Genomic DNA, 18,547 nt, shown 5'->3' on the forward strand with positions numbered 1-18,547 from the left:
TCAGCTGAAAGAAGAGTAGTTGAAAAGTGGCATTATGAAATAAAAAAAGTAATTAGGGAAAGTAGCAAAAAAGTAAAAATTACTAGTGAAAAGAAATGTATTTGCTTATTTATATGTTTGTTATGTTTTCTTTGGTAATGTCTTGTTTCTTTGTTTAGTTTTGAACCCCCATGATGTGGCGGGAGATTGGTACAGTCTGATTGGCCACGTCCTGTTTTTAACATACCTGATTTAGTAAAAGCATCTTGACAAGACATCCCTTTAGAATATAAGAAATATAATGTAGAGCAACTTATGATAAACATAATAAACTAACGTACAAAGTAATAACTGTACAAAGTTACCTCATCGTGTGCACTACAAACTAAAAAAAAAAAGCACTGTCAAAATAGTATAGTAACGAGTATATTACAAGAAACAAAAGTGAAACAATGTAGCATGCCATTTACTTTTGTATGTATGTGCTTTGGTATTGTGTTGTAAGTAAGGTCAAAAGAAACTAAGCAAAAGTCTACTTTTAGAGTGTAAACTACCAAGAACCTGCTGTGTGTTAGTGCAGGAGGCTCACTGCCATCATTTCAGTCAGCTGTGTGCTGCCATCACTGTTGCTAACAGTTAGCTTTAGCGAGTGCTAATGGTCACCAAATGTTGTGTTCTATTACAAATCTTCAATCAAAATCAGTGATAACGCAGGTATTTGAGTGTGCATGTTTTTCATACATCGATTTTCCACCTTCCACAGCCGTGGACTATCACATGCAGCTGCTGCCGAGCCCTCGGCCCACCCCGGTCAAGAGGAGCAGCGGTTCCTTCCGACAGGTACAATATTACTACAGTTTATGTATCATCTGTCAGACTATTACTACAGTTTATGTATCGTCTGTCAGACACTTAACTGTTCATCTCAATGTATCAAACTCATTTCCCAAGTCAATTAAATACAAACATTTCTAATGCATACACCTACATTATGTATCCAAAATGCAACAGTGACTTATAGCTTTGTTAGTGTACATTGTGTGTATCTAATATATACTGTATATTCTGTGTGTGTGTGTGTGCGTGTGTGTGTGTGTGTGTGTGTGTGTTAAAGAAAGTGATCCACTCCAGATTAAACACAGTGTGTACTTTTCTGGCATTTTGGGAGGCTGAAAAGCTTTTCGAATACACCACACTCTCTGTTCAAAGGTTTAATGTGTGTGGTATAGGTGTGTGTAATTGGGCCTAGAGTGTATGTTTTGTGAACTGTATTTGCACGGCTGGTTCTCAAGCAGAGATAAATCATCACAGCTTAGATAAACAAAAGGTAATAAAGGACGAGGTGAACATGAAGACAAAAGAGACGCTACAAAGGTGTGACAGATGCGCTCCGACATGCCAATTCTGCTGTGCATGACCAGAATACATGCACTTCCTTGCTGTTTGCGGTGACGTCCTAATGTGTGAAAGTGGCCCCACCCTTGCTCATCTGCTCTCACCGTGTGTTTAGGAAGCCAGTCAGCCCCTGAACCTGACCTCCAAGCCAAAGGGGATGGAGCTGGGGAAAACACCAAGTCCGCAGAACCTGGAGCTGGGATCACTGGCGCTGCACGGGGCCTACAGGTCCAGAGATTTCCAGAGAGAAGTGTCCCACAGCCCATCACGATCTGCCCTCAGTGAGTTACGCTGATAGTTACACTGCTGTGATAGAAAGTGGGAATTTCTGATCCCAAAAAGGGAGAAAAAAACCAAAACCTTTTGCATTCCCACGGCTCCTCTAAGATGTTTAAATCAAAGTTGTGGTGTTTTTGGTTGGTCACAGGAACAGGGTGTTCTTCATGCTTATACAACTCTGTTTTTAACGTTATGCTATGGAGCAATGCTTTGAAGATTGTCCCCGTTCTGTTTGTATCTATGTGAATCAAAAGTAAATAAATTCTACACGTGGTGGTTTTACATTTGAAATGGGTGACATTGTCATATAGATACATGACAATTTGATCTATTGTTGTCATCTTAGACTCAACCCAAAGCTTTCACATGTGGTTGTAGCTCTTTCCTTAAAAACATCATATACTGCAAACAAAGCAATGCTTTATTTTTTTTACATTTCTACTCGTTTGTAACTCTATGAACAGGGAATAAGCATTAACACCAATAGCCAATGTGAATTAGTCGACAAATAAGAGAGTGCAGCCTTCCAGAAACTCAAACTCCAGAGAAGAAGACATATTACCACCCAGGGTGTTTGATTGACAGATGATTTCAGATTGCAGACACACCACAGTAACAAGCGCTTGTCAACAACATGGGCAGTGGTTCAATTGAAAGCAGGAACTGTGTTGGTTATCACTTTTAATATGCTGAAGAAGCAAAAAGAGGCTAGGTTTCTCATTTTAGTTTTTCTCCTCCTCTTCGACCCGTGTTGTTGTCTTTAGGTTTCCTTGGAGACGGAGATGTGGTCACCCAGGCCATCCACGATGCCCAGCAGCTCCTGAGGGGCCACAGCACCGGAGAGCGAGAGAGGGACAGGGAGAAAGAGAGAGAGAGGGAGAGAGATGGTGGCAGAAAGATGGTGAGCTGGTGTCCTGTTTCAGAGCCCCTTTCAGACATGCACCTCGTTACGTGAATACAGTATGTTGGCACATGTTGTCTCATGTCTGAAGATCAAAATACATGAAAGTCACACAGGCAATCTCATTAGGTCTGACTATAACATTTCCATAACAACTCTATTTTTTTTTTTTTTTTTTTACTCTTTCACGCAAATATCAAAAATGTTTGAAATGAAATTTGTCTGAAGCGTTTAATACTAGTGCATTTATTTAGAACATGCAAACAAACATGCGTCATAGGAACTTCCTACAAGAAGTGATTTTCTTTGGCTGATTGGGGGCAGCGAAAACAAGTAGTGAACACAACATTGACATGATGGTCATTTTGGTCTCCACCAACTCCTGAGGGAAATATCTGGCTCATAGCTGCTAAATGCTTCACTATGTTCACCAGGTCGTCTCTAACTGTGTCTGTCTGCGCTTTGGTGCTGAGCAGGTAGTGTACAGTGGGTTTTAGAGCTTTTATTTCTGCAAACAGCTGCCTGCTGTGGCCAAAAACAGCATTATGAGAGTGTTGAGAGTGAACCAAAACAGTAAGGTTGTGGGTTTGGACAGCTAAACTCTGAGCTGGAACTCACTATAAAGTATATATAGTGATAATGCTCAGTTCATCACTACAAGCGACCCCTTTCCCATTGTCACATTGTCAGTTAATACATTGTTATTATGACAAATATCGGTAACACTTTACTTAAAGGTATCTACAGAAGAGTGACATGACACTGTCATGAACACATGAACTCTAACCCTAACTTGTCATGACAAAACCCGAATGACACTTAATGACAGAAGCGTTATCTCATAAACGTTTATGACGTGTTAATAATGTTTATGACACATTCATGACAGTGTCATGTCACTCTTATGTAGATACCTTCAAGTGAAGTGTAACCAAAATATCTTTAGAGTTGACCTGTCAGCCATTAAAACTTGAGAATTCTCATGGGGCATGGTCTACATTTACATGACGGACACCTGTGTCTGAATTACAGAAAGCCATAACTTTAATGGATAGGTGAAGCCAGCAAGAATCTGTATTTTATGTCTGAAATTCCTACTTCCACAGCCAACCACTCACAGAATTGAAAGCCTCATCTTGTGATGGTTCAGAAAAGGCCAGTTTATCCACAAAGACATATGTCAAACCTTAATGTAATTACCTGGAGTTTGTAATACAAATGTCCTCTTACAGGACAAACTGGATATGAGGAAACACTCAAAGTCTGTCTCACTTTCTCTGACTGACATGTAGGGGTCTAATCGGGGGTCAGAGTCAGGTTTAGGGTTACAGGGAGTCATGCGTCTCCTGAGGATTTAATATCCCAGCTGTAGCCTTCTGGAAAATGCTGGAAAGTAATCACTGTATGAAAAAGACAAAGAAGTTATGTGTGTGTGTTGTTTCTATTATTAGTAATTGAAAAGGGGCTGTGTATTCAGTATCCCCTGACAAACTGCTGTTCGATTGCACACATGACTTGACTAGTCAAATGTGAAGCAAAGTGGGTTGGTTCTTGTAAAGATTGTCTTCTATTCTGGTCCTGGTTTTCATTCTTTGAGGTGGCTGAAGCTTTGGTTTCAGCCTCGTCCTGGAGCAACAGCTGCTGCAGCCTCACAATACCACAAAGGCCTCAGTGTGGCATTGACTGAGCCACCTGCCCTCCCTCTTTGTCCACAGTAATACTGTACTCGGTGACTCTCCTCCTCTCCTCCATTATCCTGCTCCATCTCGCCTCTGCTGCTGCTTTAACACCAATACCGATGACTGACCTATTTTGGTATTACACTCCAACCGTACGGGGATAAATAATGTTTTACATCATGGGAAAGGATGATAGATTCGCTGATGGTGTGATAGTTTGTGCAAATTCAGAGTTGGTACATTCCCAACTCTGCCTTTTCTCCTTCACCTCTCCTCTCTCGAACAATAAACACCATTCTTCCTCCTCCATAGCGTTGTAATTTCCTTCCTTTGCATTTACAGCTCTGCATTTAAACAGCAGCTGATATGATGAGCGTGCAGCTTCTTTGCCTTAAATAGCACTCTGTGAAACACATGCGTGCCTTGAACACACCCCTTGCACATTGGGTCATCTTTTTACTGCAGTCGAAATTCAAATTGTCTCTTTGTGCTCGGGTGTGAATATTTGTGTGACTTAACATGTCTGGCTTCATCTGTCTTTGTCTTTTCTTTGTCTTCAGGAGTATAAAGATTCTCCCCGCAGCGAGAGGATTTCTCACTGTGAGCGGGGTGAGGACCACCTCAGCAGTGACTCTGAGGGTAGGTGTCGCTGGACGAGCCTGTTTAATAATGTCAGGTGTTTTTCCCCGCCATTATAAGGTTTAGGTGCAGCACCCGAGCCTTTTTTGTAAGATTGTAGTTGGACTTCTTTAGACTTCTTTGTCTATTTACACTTTTTTGAGTGTCATTTATTTATTGTCTGCTCTAGTTTTTCCAACGTTATATGGTGATAATAATGATCCAAAGTGATGTGAAAAAGACGCAAAACGACCACAAAGGGACACAAAACGACTGCAAAGAGACGCCACATGACCACAGAGACCCAAAACAAAAATCACCAAATAGAGATGCAACTTCTCCCATCCCAGAATTCTGTGTGGACTCGCCAGACCCTCCTCTGCAGAACTGTGGAGGAAGGTTTTGGCAATGCAAGACTACGATACACTCAACTCACGATTCGATACTATTCACGATTTTATGATATATATATCGTGATTTTTTTAACAGAATGAGCTGCAGAAAAAGGACTGAAAATCATCCTTTATTTATATGAACTGTGCAAAACAACAACAGTGTCCTCTTATGAAAAGTGCAACAGGAATTGTATTTTATGCTAAATACTAAAAATTAAATAAACAAATCCCACATCAAAATAACTAAACAAAAATAAAATAAAATCCTTTCAAATAAATAAACTAAGAACACGTAGTGACGTCAGAAGTCAAACCTAGAGTGAAATCAGAAGTAGATTACGCCCTAGGCCATTTAAAAATTGCATCGCGATTCATTTTTTTTATGTCAACCGGTTGTAATCTTTAACCATTCATATTGACTTTTGTTTTTACGATGCAGTGTTACATTCCTATTGAATAATAATGTCTTTAATAACAAGATGGCTGTGAAGGTTCTCAGTCATCCAGGTCGTAGTCATCCAAGAAAGGGCACCAGGACTTGGTTAAAGGGCGCGAAGACGTTTTGTCTCTGATCCGAGAGACTTCTTCAGTTCTGATTGAAAGTGTAGGGAAACCCAGCTGGTAACCTGTATGGGTCAATCCCGGCTGTTGTAACGAAGCCTCCGGTGTCTCCAACGACTGTCGTTACAACAGCCAGGAGCGGTAGCGATCGTTTTGACACTGACCCCACAGAGCATAACTAGCTGGGTTTCCCTACCACTTCAGTCCGAACTGAAGAAGTCTCTCTGATGAGAGATGAAAACATCTTTGAAGCCCTTATTTAATTGATTTAAGTCTAGTTGAATTGAACCCTTCCTTGGATGTTTGAAAACATCTTTCTATTTCAAAGGCAGTATACTATACTAGTTATGAAGAAAAAAAATGGATATCACCCCCTTAGAATATTGAATTGACATTTAAATTTCCCAAAATAACTTTCACTACCACCTCCATGTTCAGCAGACTATTATATTATCTTCTTGAAGTGTGTTAGAACACACGTTTCCGGTACAGACCCAGGATGGAGAATGTGGGTGGGGAAAGTGAATCATAACTGCATGAGAAATCGGATGTCTGTGGGTGAAATGGACTTCCCCTTCAGTGAGTAAAGGTTAATAACCAGGTGAGGCACCAGAGGGCTGTAACAGAAAAGGTTAAAAACTAGAATAAAAAGGAATTAAAAGAACAAATAAGTAACATATTCCAAACCCAGCAGTTTGGTGTGGTCGTCTTACTGTAGCCCTCTTTGCTGTAGGTGCCCTGCCCATCTCGGTCCCAGGAAGCTACCCTGAGGCTCGGCCCCCTCCCTCCTCGGGCCACATCAAGAGACCAATGAATGCCTTCATGGTGTGGGCCAAGGACGAGCGCAGGAGGATCCTGCAGGCCTTCCCGGACATGCACAACTCCTCCATCAGCAAGATCTTGGGTGAGCCAAGCACTGGGTATGGGTGGGGTTCACTCTGGGCCTCTATTCTGAGACGCTGCCTGGCACATGTGAGGGCAAGAATAGCCACCTGCTTTTCCCGCCAGACACACAAACAAACAAACACACACACACACACACACACACACACACACACATACAAACACATACTGGTCTGAATGCTTTTCCTTGGACCAAACATTTACATCCTATTCTATTGTGGAGAGCTTGTTGTTGGGAGCAACCACCCTTCACACGGACACACACAGACATGCAGACGTCCAGTCATGTAAACTTGATTAATAAGATGCTACTTAAAGTAGCTATTTGTAACTTTCAGTTTGTGTTATTTTTAGGTGCCACTTAGTGTTTTTACCACACCTGCTGTCGTAAGGTCTTTTCTTTACGGTGCTGTATTACCGAGTTAGCGTTACGGGGAGGTCGTATAGTTGTGATGAATGTTTTGCTCAGACAGAAAATCATTCATTTACAATAAGAGAAGACGTTACAGATGCATCGTTGCATTCCAAGGGTTGCATGTGGAAACTTATGCTGCATTCTATTATTCTCAACGAACCGACTCGGCCCTCAGACATGACGTCACTTCACACTTCAAGCGTTTTGGTATGTTTTGCGCGTCCGAGTTGGAGAAAAACATGGACGCCACCCATATATAACTATATCAGGTTAAAGTAAATTAGGTGCAAGCCAATCCTACAAGCTTCTAGCACTTACATTACATTTTTTGATTATGACTATTACCCCACCTTATCAAAACGCAGCCATTTTAACTTCTATAATTTTCACTTTATTTCATGTTTTAGTTTATCTTCTGTTAGCAACGCTAGCCATGTTTAGCAACACCTGTTTGAAACAAGTCTTCATTCAATATTGAACTCATAACAAGACCGATTCCCACAGGCAGTGATACGGACGCAGTAAGGTATCGCAGTAATACGAGTGATTGAAATCGTCATTTAAACAACCAAAGCGGTCCAAAAACAATGAAAACAATTCGTACTTATGAGCTCCAAATCCAACATGGCTGCCCCGTGCATCAACAGCAGAGAAAGCTGTAGTAACATACAGTTATTATCACTTCTGTCATATTGTGTCTCACTAAATCAGTCGTACACACAATTTGATATAAAACCATTCTTATAAAAAAGTTTTGTAGAAATTGTCTGTTTCTGTATGTACTATATTGCAGCAGATTTTATGAATGTGTGGAGTAATGTTCTTTAATTGTTTGGGCTAGGATTATATATATGGAACTGTTTCTTCCACTAAATGTTTTTCCTTTTTCTTTCCCTTTTTTCTTTTATTTTTTGTGCATAGTATTATCATGTACTCTTTTGGGGATATTGCATTTTAAAAAGGCCCTTTTTGTGATGCATAGGTTTGTTAATAACCTGTAAATGAGTCATGAGTGGAGCTTTGAGGCCTTTCAGACCTAATCAGACTGATTGAAGCCACATGGTGGGTCAGCTGAATGGAAGGCCTACATATATCCCTTCATCAAATGTGTTCACCATTTGCCTGAAGAAGACCCAGTAGGGTCGAAACATTGCCTTTATATTAAATATGGGAGTTTAAAGCAGCGTTGCGGACATTACATTTTTTCATTTTAGTATTTTTCATTTGTCCTGCACCTGCCAGAAGGTGGGATGTGCACACAATTACACAATTACTTTTATAAACAAAGAAATCTGTGACCCATCAGAATGTGTGCTGTGTAGTGCCGTCTACCTGCCGTAAATCATTTTGTGACTTTGTGGGAAAAATCTGACCTGGGCAAAGTAGGGCTGAACGATTTTTGAAAATAATCTAATTGCGATTTTTTTCCCAAATATTGCGATTTCGATTCGATTATTTTTTTAAGCTTTGTCTTCTGTATTATTCAACAAAGACAAACAATAAATCATTTTATAGTATGAACAACACACAATTACACACTAGACAGTTAAAAAAGTAAAATTATAGTATACACACACCACACACCACCACACCACACACACACACACACACACCACACCACACACCACACACACACAGTGTATACAGTGCACAGAGAGGAGCTGCCTCCAGCCCCTCCCCCTCGTGAAGTTGCGTGCTGCCGTGTGCACTTGTTCAGAGAGGCTATCGTTACGTTAGCATGTTGCTGGTGTTCTTGTTCAGAGAGGCTATCGTTACGTTAGCTAGTTGCTGGTGTTCTTGTTCAGAGAGGCTATCGTTACGTTAGCATGTTGCTGGTGTTCTTGCCGTGGGATTAACTGTACTAATAAAACTGTTGAAACACCGCGGCCACGCTGCTGTGAAAGCTCCCCGAACGTCATTTATCAGTCTGGTTGTTACCCCTCTCAGTGGCAGCTCCTCCACTCCATATCTTTATAACGGAGCTAACCGCTAACCAGAGCTAACCGCTAATCAGAGCTAATCGTTGCTAACCGAGCCTTCAGTTCTGCGTGTCTGTATCCATTAACTGCACGTATGGACTCGAACCAGAATAAAAACCCTTCATTTTATTAAAATGGCTGTAAAAGTTTTAAACTACAACTCAGAGTTGTTTGAATGACAGAAATCAGTTCAAGGTACGGCGTAGCGTTAGCGTGCTAGTTGATGCTTTCTCTGCGGAGTGCAGACTGATTTGCTCTCGCGAGTCATGTGACCAAATCGCAGCCTTTGCGATTAGGAAATCGCGTTTTAACATATCGCGATATTATCGCAAATGCAATTAATCGTTCAGCCCTAGGGCAAAGGCACTAATAAATAAAACTATAAAACTAACTATAAACTATATAAAAATCACGTTCTTTTCACTGTCTCGTTTGCTGTTACAGGTCATTTATGATCATCAGATGGAACATTACACAGTTTCAGAAACATTCAAAAGTTACGATATAGTTACTTTAAAGGCTCAGTTGGTTTGTTGAAGCTGTCCTTATCTGACAGTACACTAGTCGTATCGTTTGAAAAAATCACTTCCCCCTGCCTCCTCCTAGTATATACAGTGAGGAAAATAAGTATTTGAACACCCTGCTATTTTGCAAGTTCTCCCACTTAGAAATCATGGAGGGGTCTGAAATTGTCATCGTAGGTGCATGTCCACTGTGAGAGACATAATCTAAAAAAAAAAATCCAGAAATCACAATGTATGATTTTTTAACTATTTATTTGTATGATACAGCTGAAAATAAGTATTTGAACACCTGAGAAAATCAATGTTAATATTTGGTACAGTAGCCTTTGTTCGCAGTTACAGAGGTCAAACGTTTCCTGTAGTTTTTCACCAGGTTAACACACTGCAGGAGGGATTTTGGCCCACTCCTCCACACAGATCTTCTCTAGATCAGTCAGGTTTCTGGGCTGTCGCTGAGTGTTACGTCCTTAAGCTAGGGGTATCAGGACATAAACATAAAACCAGATGTAATTGGTATTTGAAAGGAAATTTATTTTGAATAGGGCAAATGACAACAAACAGTGCTCAAACAAAAAGGACAAGTGGGCCGATGGGTGCTGCGGAAAACAAAAACAGAATATAACAAAAGGAGATCTTCAAAAGGAAGACTATTTCTAAATCTAAATGAAAACGAAAGATTAAACAAAACACCTCTCTAACTTAAATACTTGGTTAAACACAAAACAGTACTCACAGCACCCCTGATCCTAGTGTGACTAAAACAACACAAATTGACTAAATGCAGGAAGGATATCAGTTTTTAGATCTTACTCCTGGCCCACGTCCTCACACTCTCAAACAGTTTCTCTACAAAGTCTGGTCTGGCAGCTGCCCTCAGCTGCAAACAATTAGGCTCTTTAAGCTGGAGGCAGAGTTGATTGACTCCTCTCGATTGGCCAGTCAGGTGGTGGCCTGCCACACCAATCAGCAGCTCCCTTCTCCAGGCACTGGGTGGGGCTTTCCTGGTCCATCCAATCAGCAGGACAGGATGGCACAGCCTGCTTTGCATCTCATATCATTCTTCATATACCACACACATGAGGGTGTTGCCGGCAGCTGTAACACTGAGAAACACGGAGTTTGAGCTCCCTCCAAAGATTCTCTATTGGGTTCAGGTCTGGAGACTGGCTAGGCCACGCCAGAACCTTGATATGCTTCTTACAGAGCCACTCCTTGGTTATCCTGGCTGTGTGCTTCGGGTCATTGTCATGTTGGAAGACCCAGCCTCGACCCATCTTCAATGCTCTAACTGAGGGAAGGAGGTTGTTCCCCAAAATCTCGCAATACATGGCCCCGGTCATCCTCTCCTTAATACAGTGCAGTCGCCCTGTCCCATGTGCAGAAAAACACCCCCAAAGCATGATGCTACCACCCCCATGCTTCACAGTAGGGATGGTGTTCTTGGGATGGTACTCATCATTCTTCTTCCTCCAAACACGGTTAGTGGAATTATGACCAAAAAGTTCTATTTTGGTCTCATCTGACCACATGACTTTCTCCCATGACTCCTCTGGATCATCCAAATGGTCATTGGCGAACTTAAGACGGGCCTTGACATGTGCTGGTTTAAGCAGGGGAACCTTCTGTGCCATGCATGATTTCAAATCATGACGTCTTAGTGTATTACCAACAGTAACCTTGGAAACGGTGGTCCCAGCTCTTTTCAGGTCATTGACCAGCTCCTCCCGTGTAGTTCTGGGCTGATTTCTCACCTTTCTTAGGATCATTGAGACCCCACGAGGTGAGATCTTGCATGGAGCCCCAGTCCGAGGGAGATTGACAGTCATGTTTAGCTTCTTCCATTTTCTAATGATTGCTCCGACAGTGGACCTTTTTTCACCAAGCTGCTTGGCAATTTCCCCGTAGCCCTTTCCAGCCTTGTGGAGGTGTACAATTTAGTCTCTAGTGTCTTTGGACAGCTCTTTGGTCTTGGCCATGTTAGTAGTTGGATTCTTACTGATTGTATGGGGTGGACAGGTGTCTTTATGCAGCTAAAGACCTCAAACAGGTGCATCTAATTTAGGATAATAAATGGAGTGGAGGTGGACATTTTAAAGGCAGACTAACAGGTCTTTGAGGGTCAGAATTCTAGCTGATAGACAGGTGTTCAAATACTTATTTGCAGCTGTATCATACAAAGAAATAGTTAAAAAATCATACATTGTGATTTCTGGATTTTTTTTTTTTAGATTATGTCTCTCACAGTGGACATGAACCTACGATGACAATTTCAGACCCCTCCATGATTTCTAAGTGGGAGAACTTGCAAAATAGCAGGGTGTTCAAATACTTATTTTCCTCACTGTAGAAAGTGTCAACGACAGCTAGTGAACTGCAATCAAACTGTAAAACTAGGCAGCGCTGATCAAATCCGAATTACAACCGCGGTTGCCAGAACACAGCCCAGTGGACCACCTGCGGCATCTCATGCTGCAGCAAAAGTAAAAGCCAACCCCGGATTCACTCTCATTTTGGAACAAGCTTTGTCCACTTGCCGTTTTGTCCTGCTATATTTGCGTTTGGCCCAGCATTTCCGTAGCTTTCTCTTGGATGCGTGCATGCATGGGCGCTACATACCTCGTGTCCAAAGGCTGACGCCCAAAAATGTCCCGAACACAGCAAAATAATAAAAAGATACAGGCAGAGGGCAGGGTCTCTGTGATTGAGAGTGATTACTTTTGAATGAGTCTATACATAGTTTTTCTTTTTTTTTTTTTGGGGGGGGGGGAGAAATCCTGCATAGTATACCAAACATTCCTAATAAGCTAACTCTAAGCTAAATAAACATCTAAAGCATGCTCTCTTCCCTACCTGACTAAACTTCTATGAATGAAGTCATCTCCATTGTGCATTAACTCTCTCCCTCATCCTCCTTGTGCCAATGTGTCTTTGTCTTTAGGCTCCAGGTGGAAGGGCATGTCCAACCAGGAGAAGCAGCCTTACTATGAAGAGCAAGCGAGGCTGAGCAGGCAGCATCTAGAGCGCTACCCTGACTACAAGTACAAACCTCGGCCCAAACGGACCTGCATCGTGGAGGGACGGAGGCTGAGGGTAGGCGAGTACAAGGCCATGATGAAGAACCGCCGGCAGGAGCAGAGAGCGACCTACACACATAGGTAGAAACCAAAGACCAACTTTGCGATAATGCGAGAGAGTTTGTCCCTGGCAGACAACACTAACACTTCGCTCTATTGACAAGAATTTTCTCTGCACCTCCAAACATTGTACTCAGCTCCTGCAGCTCTCAAAGCTCTTCTTTTATTCTTGAAGAAACAAACAAAAGTGGAGTATTGATACCGCAACTGTCTGTCCTCGACGATGAATAGCATCCCTCGCCATTATTCCCTCAAACTCCTCCAAATAGTTAAGCTGTAATAGTTGGAGGTTGGAACTGTTAACAGTGGTTGGTTTTTGAGTGTTTTTCTCTTTCAGTGATGTTTTTCTTTGCCTCACAAATATACTCACCACATCTTTTCTCGAGAAAAATGAGTGGTCAATATCAAAATTTGACAATGGCCTTAGATTTCATTTCTGATCACTTTATTCAAACCCGTTTTCTTCAGAGTTACTGGGATATTTTCAAGACCCAATCCCCTCAATGTTACTTGCTACAGAAACTCTGGACCATAGAAATAAAATGGATAGAAAGGCCATTGAACTGTTTCCCGTGGTAATTTGATTGGTACACAACAAAATGGCGATTGTTAGTTGTCATAGTGACAATACGTGTCAGTGTGGCCGTAAACCGTGTCACAGCTCGCTGGGATGAGAGCGCATATGGGAGAGCAGCACGACGCAGTTCGGGAGATGTTCTTGGAGTTGCAGGGAGTGAGGACAGACAGTTAGACCCAGCGACAACGGGTCAGTGGACCGCTAACGTTAGACCCAGCCCGCTGTTCAGCTCATTCTCTGTAACCGATGCAGCATGAAAGCACGGCGGAACCAGCAAGCCAGCTAGCCGGTGTTAGTTGGCTAACGTTAGCTTACTAACTGCGCCTTAACGTTACCACCTCGCCACATCGTTCACAGAAAACGAGCCGAATAAAGCTGTCACTCGTGGTGATAGCAGTGTGCTTTGTGTGGCTGAAGCATAAGTTAATTTGACTCATTTAGCGGCTGGCTCTCTGCCTCGTAACGTTACTACTCTGCTGCAGAACCTCAGTTCGGCGACTTGCCGGAAGTCTGCTTATTATCGGAAGTTTATACGTTAATAGCAATGGTACGCATGAAAATGGCTGCTGCTCTGAACATTCTGCTACGTTGATTTGAATGAAAATAGCCTTTCTATCCATTTTATTTCTATGCTCTGGATTCTCCCAGGTAGTGTAACGATCAAATAGATTTATGTTATGACCCCCAGTTTGAATTATTTGATAAAATCATGTTTTGTCCATCAGTTTGGCATGGCTGACGGGTGTAAACACTACAATACCCATGAGCCTCACAGAAAAAGCCAGTGGTGCGAATTCGAAACACTTTGTCGTTTTTTTTTTTAACAAAACCATAGTGCCATAGTTACTGAATTTATCCAAAATTGACCCAGAATCCCAAAGAAGATGATTTTAAGCGGCAGATTGTGTTGTGATCTTTTGCTTCCACCTGCTGTTAGTGGCGCATGTAACACAACTGTAAGCTCAGCCATTTGGACTGTTTCTGCTGAAATGCACCTTTAGAATCATATTCAAATATCCCCCTCAACCTTATATGTACCTTTGACATTTAACCACCAAGAACTAGATGTATTTTCTTCATCGTTTGTACTGATGATTCAACTGGGAGAGTCGCATGTCCATCCGAACCGCAGAAGTGCTTCACCCAACCTTGTTGACTTGGGCATACTGTACAGTACTGAAATGAATCAGGATATCATAATAAAGTCGCAATGGAAAACGTGTTTCCATTGCGGTTCTGAAGTCTATAGACAGGAAACGGAGATGACATTCATATGCTACTAATACTAATATCCCATTTTTACACCTAATGAAAACATAAAAGCATCAATACTATACAGTCATAGAAATAATAAAACACACATACATTCAGAAAGCACACCAAAGCCTATGTCCTGAAAAGGATCCTTCACTATACTGTACTAGCTGTATGTAAAACGTTTCAGAGGATGGGCAGATTTCATTTCATTTGGGATTTTATTCCACTCCTCCAGACATGTGTAAAGAAAAGTGCTTCTCCCTACTTTACGTTATAGTTTTATAGGTTGTTCCAGGTTGGATACACTAGCCCTCATATTCAGGCCACGAGAGTCCCAAACATACTCAAAAAATACCTGGTAAAATAATTTGGACATAGAACTTTGAAATTGAAATGGTTTGGGCTAATATGCGTTCTTGGACTGAGATTAAGGACAACCTTTCATTAGTTTATTCTGAGCTTTTTGAAGCTCATCTTTTGTTCTTCTAGTTATACCACTGTACTAGGTTATGCAAGTGTAATCTTAGTGGCATTGAACTAATGATGTAGCTAGTGTCCTCATGGTTTCCTTCTCAAGGAACTTGGATGTTCTTGCCAGATACTTTGTCTTTGAATGGGCCTTCCCAGTGACGAAAGAGAGCCATAGACGTACGGGTCATACACTGTTCCAGTTCACATCCCAGATAAGAATGGGATGTTTACTTCTGGAAACTCCCAACCAGAATCCCAGATGCTGTGTTAAAAAAAATGCATGCTACCAGGATCTAATAATGCTGGGGATACGCATGTAGTAGGAGCTGAAAGATATATTAAAAGATTTGTGCTGTAATGTGTAATGTTGTAATTTATTTACTAAAATGGATTTCATAAAATTGGTATTAAAAAGAAGTATCGTTCAGGAACTGGTATCGAAGTCAAGGTATCGGTATTGAAACATTTAGAACGATACCCAGCGCTATCCATGAATACTTAATAATACCCTAACCCTATCCATAAATACTTGTTAATAATCGGAGGACACAGTACTGGATTAACAGTTCAGAATAACCAGTGTGTACTATACATTGTCCTCATCACCTCCATCATATGAAAGGTAAATGTCTCTGAAAATCAGGCAGCTGATGTATCAATAGAAACAAATGAAGCTGATTCATCCTACAGTCTTATTGTACGCGTGTCACTTCCCGTCTTTTCAGTCAAACAGAACCCCAGCAGATCCACTACCCCCACAGCGAAGGCCAGTACCCAGGCGCCGCAGGCTCGGTCTCGGTGGCAACCATGCCCTTTCACCACGCGTTACTGGAGCACTACCTGCCGCAGGTCCCCCCCGCGCTGTGTCGAGCGGAGGGCCAGGCTATGCCTACTTCCCTGCCCAGAGAGCGAGAGAGGGAACGAGAGAGGGAGCGCCCTCCGTACAGCGAAGGAGAGGAAAGCGACGGGGGAGAGAGGAGTGAGGGGGAACTGGTGCTCCTGACAGACTGAAAGGGGAGTGGGAGAGGGGAAAAAAAGGAAAATGGAGGTGAGAGGGGAGGGTAGCTGAGGAGGGAGGGGGGATCTTTGAGGACGAACAGGGGAAACGGGAGGGATGGAGTTGTCTCCGAATGAGCAAATTGCCCCCTCTGTTAGGCAAAAGTGAAGAGATGTGGTGAGAAAACGTCATACTCACTCCCTTGTAAATTAGTTGTTTTCAGTGAAACCCTGCCACACGCACACGCACACACACACACACACACACACACACACACACACACACACACACACACACACATACACACACACACAAAGGCACGCTCTTATCTTAGTCATAGACATGTCATCAGCTGCTTTGTTTTAGCATAGAAGCCATGTTGAAGTTAAAATGTAGCCTATTATCGTTTTATGATGTGAAGAAAACAAGAGGCCCCTTATGCCTCTTGTTTTCTTCCCATGTTGACTTTTGGCAAACAAAATGCACCACAGAGATTACATTCATCGGAGGAAAGTTTAAAACCAGACCAGTTTAATAGAAGCCATGTTTTCACCTGTTGGACAGCTGCTCTCTCAGCTGTCCAATGTGAGTGTGTATGAGTGTGTCAGTACTGCCCTCTGCTGGGAAAGGCTGGTTATCACTAAATAAAAACACCCACAGGTGCTGTCTGCTAATCTTCCACAAACATTTTATTAGTGTTGAGAACACTGACACATATTGCAACACAGGCTGTGGCTAATACATTGCATGCAAACCATTTAGGTGGTGGCTCAGTCTGGATGGTGTGACACCTGGTATTTGGCAAGTTTTAACCCTCCAATTCAAATTTGATCTTGAAAGTATTAGAGAGGTAGAATAAGAGAGATCGAAGATGTATTTCAGCGATGTAGTATTGCACTTCCATAAAGATGGAGGGGCTGAGCTATCCTGATTTTTAGTTCTCCCCAGTACGGTTCAAGCTCCAAAAGCACTGGATCCTACTTTTCCCATAATGCAACTTCACACTGTGTTACATAAGACCCTTCCCTTCCTGGTAAATGCCCATGTTGTTATAAATGTCATACCCCCATTTTTTAACTCGGGATTTATTTTATAGATTTGTAGTCGCAAATCTCAACCAGAGATAACCCCTGATGAGTTCTGGGAGCGATCCAAGTAAAATCTAATGAATTCACTTAGAATCACATCACAGCAGCACTTTGGAACATTGTCCCCTTAAGATGATTCAAATCACTCTCACTGAAAACAACAACATGGCAGGTGTCAGTCATTGCTTCACGCACATTTAGTGGCTCGAAAGAGAATTAAGCAGAATTTAGTTTGTCACCATCGATGAAGTACATGTTCCAGTTAAGGCAAGGCAAGTGTATTTGTATAGCCCATTTCATTACACAGAGGTAATTTAAAGTGCTTCACATAATGCATTTAAAAAAAAGAGCCTAAAATCATTAAAATGCTAAGTAAAATGATAGAAACCCTTTAAGAGAAGGTAGAAATAGGTCACTGTAATGGTTTACAATCAGACGTTGAAGAAGTTGCATTCCAGATAATGTAGAGTACAATAAATACCAATCTGACCCTCCTCTTCCTCGCCGGCTGAGCTGTGCTATATATGTTGTATCTGTGTGTCTCTCAGTTCCCTCTCCATAGCATGGTGGGTTGACTTCAGCCTCACCTATTTTTTATACCTCTGTGTTTGCTTCTTTGAGTGTTAATTGATTGTTGTGTTGAGCACCTGCTATCTGTGATTTTTTTTTTGTTGCTGCTTTTGAGATGCTCCTGTGACAAAATATCCACATACTACACCTTAATAAATATATATATATATATATATATATATATATATTTAATCTTGAAAAACCTTTTAGGACTCGTCATTTTCTTGGTACTAGTGCTTTGGGCCTTGTTCCAAGATGTTGACATTCTGATTCTTGATTTTCCTGAAGCTGCACTGGAATTAGTTTCATATATGAAAGCTGAAAGTAAAAATTCAATACTTTAGCCATTTTTTTGCAATTGGCCTCATATATAGAATTAAGGTGAAGTTCCATCTGAATAGGCTTCTTATTTCATCTTTTATTTTCCTGGTCCACAGACCTCTAACAGAGAGGCAAAACACAAGCTGTGGTTCATTGGTAGGATGTTTAAAAAAAAGGTCCATTAATGGTTATGAGCTGTTGACAATGCTACCCAAAGTGAAAGAAATAGAAATAGAACCAAATGTTTTTAGGTCAACTTAATGAGAACGCAGAAACCAAAATGATCCATGAGTCCTTTGTACATTGTTGGCTATGGTGCTCCACACTAACAATGTAGCTTGCTGAGTGATATTATGCTCCACGTTAGCACTTAGCATGCACTATGTTCTTTGATAGTGTTCACTGATGGTTGAAGCTAACATATGTGGATTGTTTTAGAAGTAAGTCAAAAACTTGTGTTGTAAAGTCATACAAGCTTGTGTAAACTTACGAAAACACACTCAA

At 41.6% G+C, this 18,547-nt stretch overlaps 1 protein-coding gene across 5 annotated transcripts in view; it reads left to right on the plus strand.

The window, feature by feature from the left end:
• LOC116055520 (transcription factor SOX-13) overlaps positions 1-17,359 on the plus strand; it is a 58,653-nt gene extending 41,294 nt beyond the window's left edge. For all 5 annotated transcript variants that reach the window (XM_031307522.2, XM_031307519.2, XM_031307521.2 and 2 more), the window contains exons 8-14: positions 743-819; positions 1,490-1,655; positions 2,418-2,554; positions 4,794-4,872; positions 6,541-6,711; positions 12,567-12,783; positions 15,793-17,359. In XM_031307522.2, coding sequence (XP_031163382.1) covers positions 743-819; positions 1,490-1,655; positions 2,418-2,554; positions 4,794-4,872; positions 6,541-6,711; positions 12,567-12,783; positions 15,793-16,078 — 1,133 coding nt within the window. In that variant the 3' untranslated portion in view covers positions 16,079-17,359. The remainder of the gene's footprint in view (positions 1-742; positions 820-1,489; positions 1,656-2,417; positions 2,555-4,793; positions 4,873-6,540; positions 6,712-12,566; positions 12,784-15,792) is intronic.
• Positions 17,360-18,547: the final 1,188 nt, after the last annotated feature.

The sequence above is a fragment of the Sander lucioperca genome, chromosome 6 (assembly GCF_008315115.2).
Source record: "Sander lucioperca isolate FBNREF2018 chromosome 6, SLUC_FBN_1.2, whole genome shotgun sequence".
Taxonomy (NCBI): domain Eukaryota; kingdom Metazoa; phylum Chordata; class Actinopteri; order Perciformes; family Percidae; genus Sander; species Sander lucioperca.